The 15,879-nt window shown below is 67.1% G+C and overlaps 1 protein-coding gene across 1 annotated transcript; it reads right to left on the bottom strand.

The window, feature by feature from the left end:
* Positions 1-96: 96 nt before the first annotated feature.
* BAIAP3 (BAI1 associated protein 3) lies at positions 97-9,007 on the bottom strand. The gene is made up of 33 exons (XM_049637235.1): positions 8,748-9,007; positions 8,459-8,546; positions 8,239-8,319; positions 7,731-7,838; positions 7,260-7,319; positions 7,056-7,122; positions 6,759-6,954; positions 6,372-6,416; positions 6,164-6,241; positions 5,938-6,040; positions 5,520-5,627; positions 5,327-5,422; positions 5,097-5,200; positions 4,750-4,870; positions 4,217-4,341; positions 4,021-4,111; positions 3,801-3,857; positions 3,620-3,717; positions 3,466-3,517; positions 3,246-3,376; positions 2,879-3,002; positions 2,648-2,791; positions 2,445-2,537; positions 2,156-2,347; positions 2,013-2,081; positions 1,857-1,936; positions 1,667-1,775; positions 1,220-1,291; positions 1,045-1,125; positions 831-951; positions 595-718; positions 303-508; positions 97-228 (listed from the first exon to the last, which is right to left on the bottom strand). The coding sequence occupies exons 1-33, from the start codon at positions 8,876-8,878 to the stop codon at positions 125-127; spliced, it is 3,459 nt and encodes a 1,152-aa protein (XP_049493192.1). The 5' UTR covers positions 8,879-9,007; the 3' UTR covers positions 97-124.
* Positions 9,008-15,879: the final 6,872 nt, after the last annotated feature.

Below are 15,879 nucleotides of genomic sequence, written 5' to 3'. Positions count from 1 at the left end.
GGGTTCACGGTACACACCACACAGACACGGCCGGGGCAGCACGCACACCACACGGGGGAGCATGAGCCCCACTGCACAAAGCTGATGCGGGGCAGGACTGGGGGGGGGGGGGGGCGGGCGGGGCTCAGGGGTCCGCTTCCATGCACTTCTCCAGCTCCTTGAGTCTCTTGACAAATTCCTGCGCCTCCTTGTTGGTGCGGCCCTCCAGCATCCTCAGTGCCGACTTCACTACAGGCGGGAGGGTGGGGCCGGCATGAGACCGCGGCGGCCGTCGAACCCGCCACCCCCGGACCCTCACTCACCCTGGGCCCTGGGCCGGCGCAGATGCAAGGTGACGGGCTGCCTGGCCCTCGCGCTCCCTCCCACCTGAGGTCGTGCTATGCCACCGACGCTGCCCAGGCCGAGGGCTGCCTCCCCCGCGAAGTCGTTGGTGGACAGCCAGTCATGGTCCATGACGGTGAACAGCACGCAGGCACCGCGGCGGCGGCACGCCTCTGCCGGCACAGAGCTGCGGGCGAAGGGCAGTCCCTGGAGCCCTGCCCCCTGTCCGGGAGGGGGCGGGGGTCGCGGGGGTGGGGGTGGGGGGACACTCACAAGTAGAAGAGCTCGTCGTACACGGGGTGCAGCGTCCGGTTCTTCACCTGGGTCCTCTGGCTGCGGACCAGCGGGAAGAGGTGTGGCGGGCCCAGCTCCACGATCACAAACGGGTCACTCAGGCCTGGGGGCGCACAGCCGCGTGCGGACCCTGAGCGGCGGCCCCGCCCCCTCCCCCCTCCGCTGGTCCCGGCCCCGCCCCGCCCCCCTCCGCTGGCCCCGGCCCCGCCCCTCACCGTTGGCGTCCAGCGGGGGCAGGTCCGCGGCGTGCAGCACCTCCACCACCAGCCGCTGCTCGGCTGCCTCGTAGTGACAGCGCACGCTCAGGCGTCCGAACCGCTTCTGCTCCAGGGACCTCTGCGGAAGGGCTTGCGCCAGTGACCGCGGCGCAGGGGTTCGGGGGCGGGGCCGCGTGCCCACACTGCGCGTGCGCACACGGGGCCTCGCTACCTGCTTGAGCTTGTCCAGGTAGTACTGCTCGATGCACTCGCGGGTGGAGCACTGATGCAGGCGCAGTTCCTCCTCCAGCCTCTGGGGAGCCGAGGGGCTGCTGATCGTGGCCCCCCCCCCCCCCCGGCGCCGCGCCCCCCTCTCCCGCCGCCCGAGGTCCCGGGGCCAGACTCACCTTGTAGCTTCCGTCTTTCAGGCTCTCCAGGGGCAGACCCTGGCCCTCCGCGTGGAAAAAACTCACCAGGGCCTGGGGGCAGGGCGAAGTGGGAGGAATGTGGGGCACTGCTCGCGCTGGGGCTCGTGCTGGGGCTAGCGGCCGGGCCAGGCGGAGCCCTGAGCAGCACCAGGGCGCCTGGGAGCCCTGGGGCAGAGCCACTTGTCACACCTAGCGCAAACGGGGGGGGGGGGGGGGGGAATGCCAGTGCCTGGGGCCCGACAACGGTCTTGGCAGGTGGCCCAGGTGCTGCTCACACAGACGGCCGGCAGGGAGGAGGCACTGGTCTGGTGGGAGTCCCAGGGGAGCGGTCCGGGCTGGGAAGGCCAGGCCTCCCGGCCGAGGGCACATGGCCGGGTGCCCGGGACAAGGGCCTGGGAGCCCCAGCAGGGAGGCCCCTCCACCTACCTCCAGCGTAAAGTGGAAGCGGCCGTAGAAATCAGCAGAGACGTCGAGGTTTGCCCCCAGTGCCCGAAGGATGGCCTGCAGGAGCAGCTCCCAGAGGGCCTCCAGCACCCTGCAGGGACACTCCGTGCCCGTGCCCGTGCCCGTGAAGGGACCCCAGGCCCCGCCCCGGCCCAACCGCCCCAAGCTGTACCTGCTAAGGTTCTCCTTCACCAGGGAGGTATTCAGCAGGGCCAGCTTCTCATCCAAGTACTTCATGAGCGGGGCCACGGCCTGCGGGCAGCATCCTCAGTGCCACACTGCCCGGGCCCCACCCCGCGCACGCTCCCCTCGGTGCCCAGGCCCTCACTTCATCGTTCTGGATGGAGTCGGGCGACAGGCTGATGTGCTGCACGTACTTCCTGATGTCAGCCACCATCTGAGGGACGGCAGAGCTCAGCACCAAGTGGCAGTGAGGGGGCGGCCGGGTCCTCTGCCCGCCCGCCCGCCCACCTTGGAGGTCAGGTGCGCCGTCACGGTGTGGACCTCCTGCTGCAGGTCTTCGTCCAGGGCCTGTGCACAGCCGAGCAGAGGGCGCGGGAGCACCCCCTCGGGCCCGGAGGTCACCTCCGGCCACGCCAGACCCCGCAGCGTCTGCCCGGCAGCCTTGCGCAGGAGCTCCACGTTGTTGAGAACCACACAGAGCTGGGGAGGCGGCCCACGTCGGGGGGGGAGGGGTCGGCAGCCCGGTGGTGGCCCCGCCCCGGCCCCGGCCCCGCCCCCTGCCCGCCAGGCCGCTCACTGGCTCGCTCACTGCCTCGCCCGCGGCCCCCGGCTGAGCGTCCACCTTCTTCCGCAGCAGCTCAGTGTAGAAGAGGGTGGCCGCACACAGGTCCTACGGTGGGAGACGAGGGCTCAGGAGCTGCGGGCTGTGTCCCCTGGGCCCGCGGCCCTCCCAGACTCGTCTCCTCCCAGACCACGCTCCCCAACGCACAGCCAACACACCTGGCTGAGCTGGGTGCCCAGGGCCTCGGCCTGGGCAGGGTCCGGCCATGCCAGGCGGGCCCACAGCTCCTGGATGTGACTGAAGCAGAGACTAGCCGAGGCCGCAGAACTGCTGTGCTTGGAGGAGGCGTCCATGGGCTCCAGCTAGGAAGGCAGGAGGAGGCCTGGGTGGCAAGGGGGGGGGGGGGCCCTGGCTGAGCCCAGCACCCTCAGGCCCGGGCGCTTACTCACCGTGTCCACATCCACGGCTCCCTGCAGCCTCCACCTGACCTGGTCCCGCAGCACCTGCAGCCAAAGCTTCACAGCGGGCAGGAACGGGCCATGGATGCCAGCCAGGGCGAGGGAGCGGCTGTCGCTGTGGCAGGAGGCCAGTGGGAGCTCGCCTGGACTCCGACACCTTGAGCCAGCACGTCCCAGGGTCCCGGCCCAAGGGGACACCCGGGACAGCCTGCCTCCAAGGGCCCTCGGGCTGTCCCAGAGGCCTCCTAGAGGAGGCTGCGGGACAGGTGGGAGGGGGTGCAGGTCTGGGAGGCCAACAGTGGGAGGAGACAGACAGGGCAGGTGGGGGGAAGGAGATAGGTTGGGGCAGGGCACCCACCGGCCGGGGATGCTGCTCCAGAAACGCTGGATGTCCGCCAGGGTCACGTACAGTTCGAAGAGCCCTGAGGCCACCTCGAGGGTCATCTTGGGGCTCAGCTCCTCCGTCAGCACCCATGCCTCCTCGGCCACCTACTCAGGAGGACGCATTCAGGCCACCAGCAACAGGGAAAGCGGGCCCCTTCCCGGCCCGGGGGCTTCTCCCCACAGCCCCTCCTCACCAGTCGCTCCAGCTGCCGGAAAGTGAGTGTGAAGAAGTCGATGTCGGTGATGCTGCAGGGAACAAATGTCACACGCCTGCTTGCCCCGCCACCGGCCTGGCGGCATCCCTGAGGGGCCGGGGGCGGGGACGGCGGGCGGAGCCCGGGGCCCCACCTGTGGAAGAGGCTGGCGTAGATGCCGTAGCAGGACTGCAGATCCTCGTAGACGGCGTCCGCCAGCTCGACCAGCCCGGCGAGGCGCTGCGGCCCCGACTGCGAGGAAGCCCGGTTCACACTGACCTTCTGGCCCGCACCTACTTGCCGCCCCCCCCCTCCGCTCCCCTCCCCCGCGGCACCTGCTCTCGAGGACTCTTGGTGTTCAGGAGCCTGTCATACCACTCACGGTTGCCTCTCTGCAAGACAAGCCACCAACACGGGGTGGTGGGTTGGGGGGGAGGTTAAAAGGGCCCTGGAGCGTGGCGGAGCAGGCCGGGAGCCGGGAGTGGGCGCGGCTGGGCACCCTCCGTGTGGGCCGCGAGGGGCGGGCACCGGGCACAGATTCGCCACCAGACACACCTTCAGAGCAGCAGAGATGTCCGCATTTAGTTCTGTCCGGAAGGAGCACACCTCAAAGGAAGGCTGGAAGATCTGCATCTTGCTGAGACACCTGGAGGGGCCGCCCGCTGACTGTGCGCTGCCCCGCCCAGCTCCCTACCCACCCCCACCGACCCCCCACGCCCCCACCCCCGGCCAGGACCTGGGCTACACCCACTTGAGCAGCAGCTCCAGACGATAGACGGCAGTGCTGTTGGTGGCGGGGAAGAAGTCCCGAAGCTGACGCAGCAGCCGCAGCCCAAACTCGGAGAAGGCATTGAAGCTGTCAGCCAGGCTCTCCTCCTGGGGGCACCGGCCCGTCGGAGCTGACCCCCACTGCCCTCCCCACGGGGTGGGTAGGGGCAGCCAGTCTGCAAGGGCCTCCTCGGGCCATCCGTGGGCCTGGTTTCTCCAAACTCAGCCACCACAGTCCCCACGGCCTCAGGGCCTTGGCGCCCCCCGTTCCCCCTACCCAGCTTCGAGCACCCACTCCCTCCGTCCCTCGCCCAGACGGAGGGCACGACCTCCCTCCCCTGGGACTCGGACACATCCCCCGTCTCAGCATTGCACAGTACCCGCTCTATCCTGGGTCATGAAGTTTGTTTTCAGCCCCACAGGGCCCTGTAAGCCCAGCACCCCATGTGGGTAGCACTCCGCCCTGTCTGCCCCAGCGCCAGCGGCCCCACAGCACACCCCCCAGGAACAGCTCACCTGCCCTTGGGGCAGCGAAGACGCCTCCTCCCAATGCGCCTGCATGTCCTCCAGCAGCCCCAGCAGGTAGCCGTAGTCCAGGGTCCGGGTCTGATGGTGGCGGCTGCTGACCTGCCAGTGCCTGCAAGTCGGGGGGAGCCCCGCCCATGGGCACGGAGACCCCGATGAGACCACCCCCCCCGTGCCCCTCCTACTTGCCCCTCACACGCCCCCAACTCCCCCATGGCACCGCCCCCTTTCATGCCTTCCCACTCAGAGGACTCCTTCCCTCGCTCGCCCCGCCCCGAGGCCCGCCCACCCGCCGCCGGCCTCCCTGTGCCCCGCCCCCGGAGGCCCCGCCCACTCACAGCACAGCCAGCTGCAGCGCCGACAGGTTGTTTTGCGCGCCGTGCAGGCAGAGGATCGTGGCCGCGGGCCCGCTGAGCTCTCCCCGCCAGCAGCTCGCCTTGGGCTGGGGGAGTTGGGGGCAGGCGTGGATGCAGGCAGGGGCCGCCATCCCTTCCTCCCCCCGGTGCCCAGGCTCCCCTGCTCTGCCTCCCCAGGCGCCCGGTCAGCCCCGTCCGGAGGGCGAGGCTACCTCCTCGGATCGGTGCTCGAACTGCAGGAGACGACTGAGCAGCAGCATGTAGGACAGGAAGCCCGCCCGCCCGCGCTGGCTCATGCCCGTGTCCCTCTGGAATGCAGGAGCCGCCCGTCACCAGCCCTGCCCAAGCCCGTGGGCAGGGGTGCACGGCCAAGACGCAGGGCGGGGGACCCCCACGGCTCCCCACCTGTGTGGTGATCAGCTTGAGGACCAGCTGGCAGTCTCCTTGAACGCGGGAGGCGCTGGAGCGTGGTTCCAGCTTGAACCAGCGGTCTTCACCGGCCACCGGCACTTCCTGAAAGGAAAGGGTTCACACCCGCCATCCCCCCTCCAGCTCCCTCCCACGGACTCTCTGTGGGACCAAGAGGAGAACACACAGCTCTGCTGGCCCCGGAGACGGGTGGTCAGCACCGAGTGAGCCCTCAGGGGTGCCCAGACCCCCAGGAAGCTGTTCCTTCCCCCTTCCCTGCAGCTCAAGGCCCCACCAGCCCAAGAAGGCCAGGAGATGCTTGGGGGAGTCGCAGGGCAGACCCACCAGCAGTATCCCCGGAGGATGAGACCCCACAAACAGGCGGTCCGTGAGCAAAGCCCCGGCCCCCACTCACCCGGACGGGTATGTTGAGACACCCCAGGAAATCATCTGTGTGGTCCTCCGCAGGCCCTGCTGTCCCATTTGCACGGGCCGACTTGACAATCTGTTTAAAATACCTGGGCAGGGGGGGGGGGGGGGGGCGGCCCCACCTTAGTCCCTGGGGAGCTACTCTCTGCTGGCCCACGTGGCCAAGCTGCAGCCCCAGTGTCTGGGGGGCACGAGGGTCCCACCTGTCATACCTGCTCATGCCCTTCAGGCCGATGACTTCATTCAGCTTCCTGCATGCTTCCACCAGAGACACATCATCGTCATGGTCCCTAGGGGCAGGGCGCGGAAACCTGGCTTGTCTGGAGCCTGGCTGGGCCCTGAGTGTCCTCTCTCAACCCCCCCCCCCCCCCGAGCAGGTGCACCCACACCGGCTGCCCTGCAGGGACCAGGGGCATCTACCAGATATCCAGGTGCAGCTGGTCCGTGCTGACATCCTCGATCTCACTGTAAGGAAAACGGAGAGAAGCCCAGAAGGTGGAGGACCATCCCCTGCCCAGGGCTAGGGCAGGGACAATTTCAGGAGCTGCGGGCAGGGGTCCACGAGCTCGAGCTCTCAGGACAGGCCGCCCGGATTTGGATCCTGACTGTGAGGCCCCCGGGGCATGGCACCTCTCTCTGAGGCGATTTCCTCCTCTGGACAGTGGTCACGTGAACAGCCCCCGCTCGGGTCCCTGGGGCAGGCACAGTGTGGCAGCCACCGGCCTGTGTCCTCAGGACATGCTCTGGCCCAGCAGGCAGCCCCCCTTGCCCGACCGCCCTGCCGCCCAGCTGAGCCAGGGCCCTTACAAGACGAAGTTCTCCTTCCAGACAGGGTTCAGGGTGCTGCTCTTGACCTCGGTGACCTGGATGCACTTGGCCGGGAGCGGACCCCCACGCTTGCTGCCTTTGCGGAAGCTGAAGCGCTGCTCCGTGCGCGGCCCTGGCTCCCGGGGGGCACCCGAGGCCGGCAGGATACCCAGCATGCAGTACGGGTCGCTGAAGCCTGAGACACATCGGGCGCCTCAGCCGCCAGCCCTGGGCCCTCCGTCCCTCCGTGGCCACCGGACCCGGGCACAGCCGAGGTCCAGGCTGGTCCCCACTCACCATTGGGGTCTTTGGCCAGCAGGTTCTTGGCACGCATGACAGAGACTTTCAGGGCATACGTGGGGGCCTGTGGGCAGAGGGTGCTGACCGGCCTCTTGCAGAAGGCTCGGTGTGACCGCGACAAGGCCCTGCTCTGTGTCCTCCCCACCCCGAGCCCTAGCACCGCGGCTGGCCAGTGTCTGCCCACGTGGGTGGCAGCCTCACCTTGGCCTTCTTCACACGCTCAATGGCCTCAGCGTGCTCCTCAGGGCTGGTACCAAACACCTGTAGAGGGTGGGCCGGTGTGAGGGCCCAGGTACCCCCGAGGCAAACCTGGCCATTGTCCTGGGGGCCTCCCGGGGCAGAGGAAACACACACACACACAGAGGAGGAGGAAAGATCTGTTTATCTGTCGGTCCATCCTCTGGGTCCGTTCCTCTGTCGGTTTGTGCTTTCTACCCTTCTTTGTGTGTGTGTGTGTGTGTGTGTGTGTGTCCCCATCCCTCCATCCTCCCAGGCACGCCTACCAGCGCATACATGTGTCTGCACATGCACGTGTGGGTATGTGTGTGTTCCGTACGTGGGGCGAATCTGTGTGTGTTACATGGCTGATGATGATGCCTCCAGGCAGAGGAAAGGGCTCCCCTGACAAGGCACGGCCAGGCCAGCAGGGAGGGCGGGGCCGGTGGGGCTCACCTGCTGAAGGTAGCCCAGTAGGGTCTCCTGGTCATCCACCTGGTCAGGGCCCATGGTCCCTGCACGGTAGAGGACTGTGTACAAGGCCTCCTCATAGAGCATCTCCACCTGTGGGTGGGGCGGGGCGCACACCCTGAGTCCCAGCCGCCCCATCCCCGTATCCTTCAGCCCCAGGCCGTGAGCCCTGGCCACTGGGGGCTGGGGCTTCTTGGTTCCGCCCCCTGTATGTCTGGGAGGGGCGGGGGTGGGGGGGGGGGGGGGGGGGGGGGGGGGTGGGCAGTCCTCAGGAGCTCCCCCCACTGGCAGACCGCAGTGCCAGCATCAGGACCTTTGCACCTGCTGGGCCCTGCACTGGCCCCCTGAGCTCTGCTTCCTACTGGCTTGCATGGGAAGTCCCGGCCCACTCACCCTTGTCACCTCTGGGGTCCACCCTGTCCCCAGATCCTGGGCCAGGCCCATCTTAGGTGCTCCCAGACCCTCCCTGGGGCCACGCCCCCTCCCCCCTTACCTCCTCCTGGGTCAGGGCTCTCAGGCCACGGCTGGGGTCCACGGGCTCAGCAGGGGCTGGCGAACCGCTGCGCAAGAGGACCTGTGAGGAGCACTGGGGTGAGGGTCTAGAGGGGGGAGGGCCCCAGGGACGGCGGGAGTCGGTTTGAGGGGTGGGGGCCCGCTGCAGAGGGGGCTGGCGGGGAGGCCCACACCGGGCAGCAGCTCTGGGCCATCCTCACCTCGGGGCACGGCAGGCCCTGTCTGCCCTCCCCCTTCTTCAGAATGAGGCGCATGTGCGCGAAGAACTCCACGCCGTCCCCAGGCTTCCTGCAGGGAGAGGCCAGGCCTGAGACCCGGGACCCCGGCACACACCCGCCCCCTGCCCAGGACCAGCTGCCGGCCGTGCGTCTCGAGGGGATTCCCCGTGTCCACACATCCGGGGACCCAGCGCGGCGTCCACGGCGCGCCCCGCTCTCCCAGCTCCCCCGGGGACGCGCGACGGTGCAGGCTCGGGCGCGGAGCACCCACCAAGCCCCTGCGGCCGGCTCCGGGGGGTCAGCGCTGGTGGCGGCCGGCTCTCCCTCGGCCCTCCGGCGGAAGGTGGGGCACGCCTGCACCTGCCGCAGCACGCTGCTCTTGATCTCCAGCAGGGTCGTCATGGCCGGCGGTCTGTGGGCAGAGCGCACGGCTGCGGCCCCTGCACGTCCCAGCAGCACCGCCGCGCCGGCCCCAGAAACCGCACCGGGTGCACATCGAGCGGCGGACGGATCCGCCAGAAGCGCACACGAGCCGCGTTCCTGACGGCGCAGCCTCCTGGCCTCCGCGGGGCAACGGGAGCCTGAGGCCCTGCGACTCGGCTCCCTTGCTGCACCGCGCTGGGCACCCAGGGGCCACCGGGGGCCCCTCCCTCGGGCTCCCTCAGCCTTCGTGTCCCATCTGCAAGACGGGACATCCCTGCGGGGCCGCGCCGGGGACGGGACGAGGCTGCCAGGTGGTGGTCGGGCTGGCACGGTCCGGGCTCCGTCACCGGTTGCTGCTGGACTTCACCGCAGAGGGCCCCTACTGCCACGCTCCCGCCGCCGCCGCCCATCTAGGGCCGGGACCCCTGGCTGTGTCCCTGGGGTCCTAGGACCGCTCAGCAGCAAGTGCCTGTATCTCCCGGGCGCTTTGCGAACCGGACGGAGTTGTCGGGGAGGGGTGCCCAATTCACCCAGCCTGTAATGGTCCAGTCTGGGGCCAGGGCAGGCAAAGGTCCTGCAGGAGGCAACCCCTCCCCAGGACTCCCAAAGTCCTCATCCTGCAGAGGAGGTTGGGCAAGAAGAGGCCACCGTGCCTGGGGCCTTCCTCGAGACCCCCTCACCCCGAGTGGCCAGCATGCGCAGGAGGGGCCGCTGGCGAAGTCCTCACCCGCCCAGCACAGCCAGGGACAGCGCCCCATCCTCTCCCTGTGGGCGCACTTGCACACCTCCCCCTGGGGCCACAGTGTCCCCTGCAGACCCCGGAGGAAGGGCAGAAGGACCACTAAGCAGCCGTGGGCCCTCGAGCCCTGCTCCTGCTCAGCCCTGACCAGCCCAGGCACCCGACCCCTTCCCTGGTCCCGCCAGGGACCCGCCTGTGCCTCCCCAAACCCCAGGGTGGTCTTCGTGCACCCCTGCTGAAAACTAGCAGAGGAAAGTGCTGACCCCCCACCCCGCTAGGCTGAATCTGCCCCTCGGTGCCCACCTTTCGGACTTCCCTGCCCCAGGATGTCAGCCTGTGCCTCTGCACAGGACATATGCTCCCTTCAGGGTACCACAGGGCCTTTGCACCCACTGCCCTGGTCCCCTTCCCTGGTGGTGCCCACTTGTCCACTCACTGAGGGCCCCTCCAGCCCAGGCACAGCCGTGCAGAGAAGCACTGTCGTTTTCACTGGACAAAACAGGAAAGGGGGACTCAGCCGGCTCCAACTATACCTGCCCCCGATCTCATGGGCAGTTAGTGGTGGGACAGCCAGGTTAGACCCACCTGTGCCCTGTGTGCCCAGGCCAGCTCCCCAGGCTGTGCCCGCCGTTCGCGGATCGTGCCCGTGTTCCTGCACATCTCTACTTAACGTCTGCTCCCTCCTGCTTAGAATCCTGTGCCCTGTTGGGAGCGCTGGGGCCAGGGCAGACGCCACCTCATGAGTCCTACAGATTTTGTTGAACAAACCGGATGCCTGCTCCCAGCTGTGTCTGTCTGCCTCTCACTGGTCCCTGCGCTGCCGTCCCTGCTCAGGCCACCACTGCAGATGGCACATCCTCCTACCCCCTGGTGCCCCAGCCCTGGTTCTACGGGGCCCCGGGGAATGCTGGGCTCAGAGGGTCTCATCTGATCAGACCCGAGAGCTGGGGACAGAAAGGACAACTGGCCCATGGCCCTGAAACGAGGCCCCCACCTTCCTCGTACTTCTTACTGCCTCCCCCGGGAGCCTCCCTTCAAAGATCGGGAGGATGTGTGGACGGGGCTCAGCGGCTGGGGCATGTGGTTCTGGAAGCTGTCGCCCCTACCGCCAGCAGCGAGGTCCTAAGGGGACGGGCATCAGGGCACCCCCCTCCTCTCTAGCTGTGGGGAAGAGGCTGCTACCCACCCCGCCCCCCCGGCCCCCCAAAGCAAGGGAGCAGCCACTGCTTGAGCCGTTGCCAGGGCAACCGCCAATTGCGTCTGCGTGTGACAGGGGCTACAGGGGCTCACGGTCCCAGAGACAAACGTGACGCAGGAACCAAGCGGCCTGAGCCGCAGAGACGGGGTGTCTTTGTGGCAATAAAACGTTCAGGGTAGAGGGGGAGCCACGTCACCTCATAATCACAGCCCCCAAAAGGCCCCAAGCTGAGGCCCCGGGGTTAGGCGCTTACTCAAGGCCACAGAGCCAGCAAGTGGCCAGGGATGAACTCCACTCTGTGGTGCTCAAGCTCTAAGCTCCCGGCACACCCCACTTCTGGGGGTCCAGACAGGCTGGCTCCCCCTCCGTGGGGCTCCCTCCCTCAGCCCACGGGCCGGATGGGGGCAAAAGTGGCGTCTGGGCACCAGTGTCTGGGAGAGATGGTTCATCCCTGGGTACCCAGACACTCCTCCAGTTGCCCTGGAAACCCCTGGCTGCTGGGGCACTGATGACGTTTCTGCACCAAATGGCCTGGGCCCTGGGAGCCAGCCAGCACCTCACTCGGAGCCACACCAGCGGTGGGTGCGTGGCTGACCCCCAGGAAGCACTTGCTGGCTGCAGGGACCCTCTGCCGGCCCCCTACAGAGCCCCTCCTTGAGCTCTCCCTGTCTCTGTCCCTTCTGGCCCCGGGCAGCAGCACACAGCAAAATGTGTCTGTAGCCTCCACTTGTGCCCGGCCACCAGGGCCAGAGCGACTGCCCGATGGACAAAGTGAGGCTGGCCCAGGAGCTGAATGCCACACTGGCACTGGGGCCAAGCCGAAAGTACCACCTTGTCCCCTGGCCGTCTTCAAGACCCAGGGTGAATGGGGAAAGACAATTCTGCAAAGTTGGTATCACTGTCCCGTTTCGCAGCCCGGGGCTGGGCTGACCCGCCTGGAGCCAGGACTCAAAGCGAGGGCTGTAAGCCACACCCGTCTCCTGTAAGCCCACTTGTGGGCTTAGGTGGCACCAAAGCGGGTGAGTCTAGGGGCACCTGAGCAGAGCCAGATGTATCTCCCTAGTTAGTGTCCCCCGTGGCCACCTGGCCACCCTCACGATGAATAAACACCTTGATAATAAACACTCAGAACACTAGGTCCCTTCTTATCAAAATCTGGTCCCTGGTGAAGCGAGGGCAGGGGTCCGTTGATGCTACCCTGGGTGTGTACGGGCAGTGGCAGGATGTCTGGCCCCACATTCTGGTCTCTGTGTCACCCTCTCAGCCTTCTCTTCCCAGCCAGCCACTCCCTTCACATTTTTTTTTTTTTTTACTGGATTTCTCACTGTCCTGTGACTCCCTAGACAATGCTCCCCTGCACACAGCTCAGCAGCCGTGTCCATCACAAATGCTGCTCCCTGAGATCTAATCCCAACCCAGTCCCTGGGGAGATGCCTGGGAATGATTTTAAGCGAGCTCCGCAGCTGGACCTGAAGCCCTAGGAAGTCTGAGATCAACTGTCAGGGGCTACCTAGATGCTTCTAGAATGAACGCATGAAAAATGAAATTCTCTGTCCGTTCTTCCTCCGAGGTTCCCTCCCCGGCTCTTCACTCACCGGTCTCCACCGTGATGCCCCCCCTCCCTCCCCTCCCGTCCCCCTCCTCTCGGTGCTCCCCGCGGGAGCCTCGGGGGTGGGGGCCCCCAGATCCGTGGAGGTCCTTCCCTCCCTGATGAGCGGGTGGTCGCGGGCAGGTCAGAAGCCTGGTAGGTGCGTGTTGTTTTACACCATTCCGACCCGTGGAGGGATTTTGTGGAGACTAAGGGTCCTACGGAGACTGGCGGCAGGGTGGGGGGGACTGGGCACTGGGGGCATCTCCCCCCCGCCCCGGCCCCCGGCGGGTTGCCTGGGAAACCCCGCGGAGGGTCTCTGAAGTCCCTGGCCGCAACCCACCGGCGGCCTGCGCCTGGCGGGGATGGGGGCCACGGCGTCGTTGGGTGGTGGTGGTGGGGGGGGGGGGGGGTCCTGCTGCCCGCCTCCTCGATCCCCGCCCGCTCCGGCGTTCTTGGGGACGCGGGCCCAGAGAAGGGCCCGAGACCGTCCCTCCGAGCACGCGCCGGCTTCAATTTCCCCGGAGCCGAGGGAGCGTCTTCGCGACCTCCTGCCGCCCTCCTCCTCGGGGGGCCTCCCCGCGCCCCCTCGGGGTCCGCAAACGCAGGAGCCGGACCGGGCGCCGGCCGCAGGAGGGGGCGCCCCAAGGCCTTCCAAAGGCCGCGCACTCACCGTGGGCCGGGCCGGGGGCGCGCGGTCGGGGGCTCCGGAGATGCCGCGCTCCGCACCCGCTCCAGAGACGCCAGGCACAGCGCGCGCTAGCAGCCGCGCCGAACCCAGAGCGCTGCGGGGGCGGGGCCTGGCGGCGGGGCCCGCCCCAGCCCCGCCCCCGCCGCTCCCGCCCGCCACGCCCCCGCCGCTCCCGCCGCGCGCGCGATCCCCTCCGCACCCAGGCCGCCGAGCGGGTCGGGCCACGAAGCCCCCTCCCCTGGGGGGGCGGGGCGGTCAGCCAAGCCACCGGTAGGCCCAGAGCGGGGAGCAGGTTCTGCCGTGTCAGGACCCCGTCCCCTGGGGACCCTCGGGAAGCCAGAATCACCGAAACCGCATCAGACAAGCCCGGGCCGCAGCGAGGACTTTTCTGGAAGGGCTGCGCAGCCATCTCGAGTCGCCCTCCCAGCCCAAGCGCTGACCCCACCGCCAGCCTGCACCCCGGGCGAGGGGTGCTGCAGGCACCAACCCGGGACGCGCCACAACCACCCCGATCACCACTTGGGTGATCCTCCCGGTGGCGCAGGTGAGGGCTCTGGCGCCACCTGCAACCTCAGGCCTGGGCGGGATGCCCCGCGCGCACCCTTCCTAGCCCACCCTGCACCCCCTCTGAAATTTGAGCCAGCACCACACTGTGTTGGCCTGCAGAGCTCGTTAAAACAGATTGTTGCACCAGCCCCAGACCTGCTGATGCCAAAAGTCTGGGCTAGGTAGGGGTGACCCGTCTGCATTTCTTTTTAAGTTTATTTATTTGGGGGGAGGGTGGGGTAGGGCGAGAGGGAAACCGAGAATCCCAAGCAGGATCCACCCTGTCAGTGCAGAGCCCAACGCCAGCCTCCAACTCACCAAACGGCGAGATCGTGACCTGAGCTGAAAACTGAGCCACCCAGGTGCCCTCATCTGCGTTTCTAACAAGTTCCCGCTGGTGCTAGAGGTCCTGGAAGGAACGTGGAGGTTCTGGAGCTGTCTGAGGGGCGCCGGGTCCCCGGATCCCCGCCTTGCCTCTGGCTGATCTTGTTGGATCATCAGGGTACCTTGTATTTAGAGGATCGACAGATTTGGAGATGTTTTTAACTCAGAGGACCTCATCGCTAATGTGGGACCCCAGGCAGTGTGGGACACAGAAAGGCCCAGAGGGGAGGACAGTTTGCTCGGGGGAGGCCAGGGGTCAGCCGAGCTGAAGGAAGGGCCAGAGGCTGGAGGAACAGGTTTCCAACAGCTGCACACAGGGAGGCAGCCCGTCCGCCTGTGAACACCTGTGCCTTTTATTTCGTGGTGCGGGTGGGTGGGTGCCGGAGTGTGGGGAGCCCGGGGTGGGGGAACCACGTGCTTCCTCTATCACCCCAAGCCGGAGTGGACACTGCTCTGATGGGCCACCTCCTGTCTCAGCTCCTGGGTTCAGACCCACACACGTGCAAGCTGCCCTCCGCACATCTGTACTGGAGGAGACACAGAACTATGGCTGGGGGGGGGGGGGGGCGGGGGCAGCACCACAGGGTGGATTCTCCTTCTGGAAGCTCTGTCTCCAGGCCCTGCCTCCATCCTGACCCAGCACAGCCAGGCAAATGGGGGCAGAAGGGTGCAGGGGAGCGAGAGACCAGCCACCCCTCGGCTTCCTTCTGCACGAGACGACGAGGCAGGAATCCGGGAGGGGACAGTTACCATTCTTCCCCGGGGACTGGCGGGTCCTGAGCCAGGATCTCGGTGCTGATGCCCTCCCCTCCTGCAGTCTTTCGTCAGATTCTGCCAACCTGTTGGAACAAACACAGGCCTGGTTGCCATGGTGATCATCGTGGCTTTGGGGTGAAGAGATTCTGCGGCTGCTGTAAACAGGATGTTAGGAAGGGCAGCTGCCAGGGGAGGGGCCCCTGCCCGCACCCCCATCCAATGCCCTTTGGGGAGCAAGGGACTGGAGGCCAGCACCGCCGAGGCTTCAGGCCTAACACTGCGGCCTGCTGGGGTGGAGGAGACCTTACGACCGTCCTTTACAGATAAGGAAACTGAAGCCCAGAGAGGGAAAGAGCTTTTTCAGGGCCACACAGCAACCGGCTGGGTTCATAGCCCAGCTCTGGGCCTCAGTTTCCCTTTTTTGTAAAATGGACATAGTATGCACCTGTCAGTGAGGGGGGTTCTCAGTGAGAAGCTAGTACTTGACCATGGTCACAGCAGGCTGGCCCTCCAGGGACTCAGTTCCCGCCTCCGTAGGTTGGGGGTGACTCCACAGTGGGGAGAGAGGCCGGGAGCAGGCAATGTGGGACATGCACTTGTCACAGCAGGAGTTGGGCACAAAACACTTCACCTAGAGGGTCAGGCGGCTGGGACTGACCCAGGGGCTCACACCTTCTGGGCTTTGGGCAGGCAGGGGAGTGGTTTCCTCCATGGGGCCAGGGGAAAACCCCCAGGCTCCAGATGGATGGCCGCTGGAGAGCAGGGAGAAAGGCAGCACAGGAGGTGAGGGGGCGTCTCTGTAAGGCCACCTCACCCTTGCGGCGCCTGGCTGGCTCGGTCAGTGGAGCGTGTGACTAGTGATCTCAGGTTGTAGGTTGGAGCCTCACGTCGCATGTAGATATTAGTTAAAAAACAAAATCTTGGGGTGCCTGGGGGGGCCTCAGCTGGTGAAGCATCCAACTTCAGCTCGGGTCACGATCTCACGGTTTGTGGGTTCGAGCCCCACGTTGGGCTCTGTGCTGACAGCTCGGAGCCTGGAGCCTGCTTCGGATTCTGTGTCTCCCTCTCTCTCTGCCTC

The sequence above is a fragment of the Panthera uncia genome, chromosome E1 (genome assembly GCF_023721935.1).
Source record: "Panthera uncia isolate 11264 chromosome E1, Puncia_PCG_1.0, whole genome shotgun sequence".
NCBI lineage: Eukaryota > Metazoa > Chordata > Mammalia > Carnivora > Felidae > Panthera > Panthera uncia.
The sequence above is the reverse complement of the archived record's forward strand: the minus strand, read 5'-3'. Positions and strand labels throughout refer to the sequence as shown.

Coding starts and splice junctions, on each gene's coding strand:
- BAIAP3 (XM_049637235.1), bottom strand. CDS start 8,878: ATGACGACCCTGCTGGAGATCAAGAGCAGCGTGCTGCGGCAGGTGCAG. Junction 3,003..3,245: donor TGGAGCAGCATCCCCGGCCG/GTGGGTGCCCTG, acceptor CTCCTGCCACAG/CGACAGCCGCTCCCTCGCCC. Junction 1,937..2,012: donor ACTCCATCCAGAACGATGAA/GTGAGGGCCTGG, acceptor TGCTGCCCGCAG/GCCGTGGCCCCGCTCATGAA.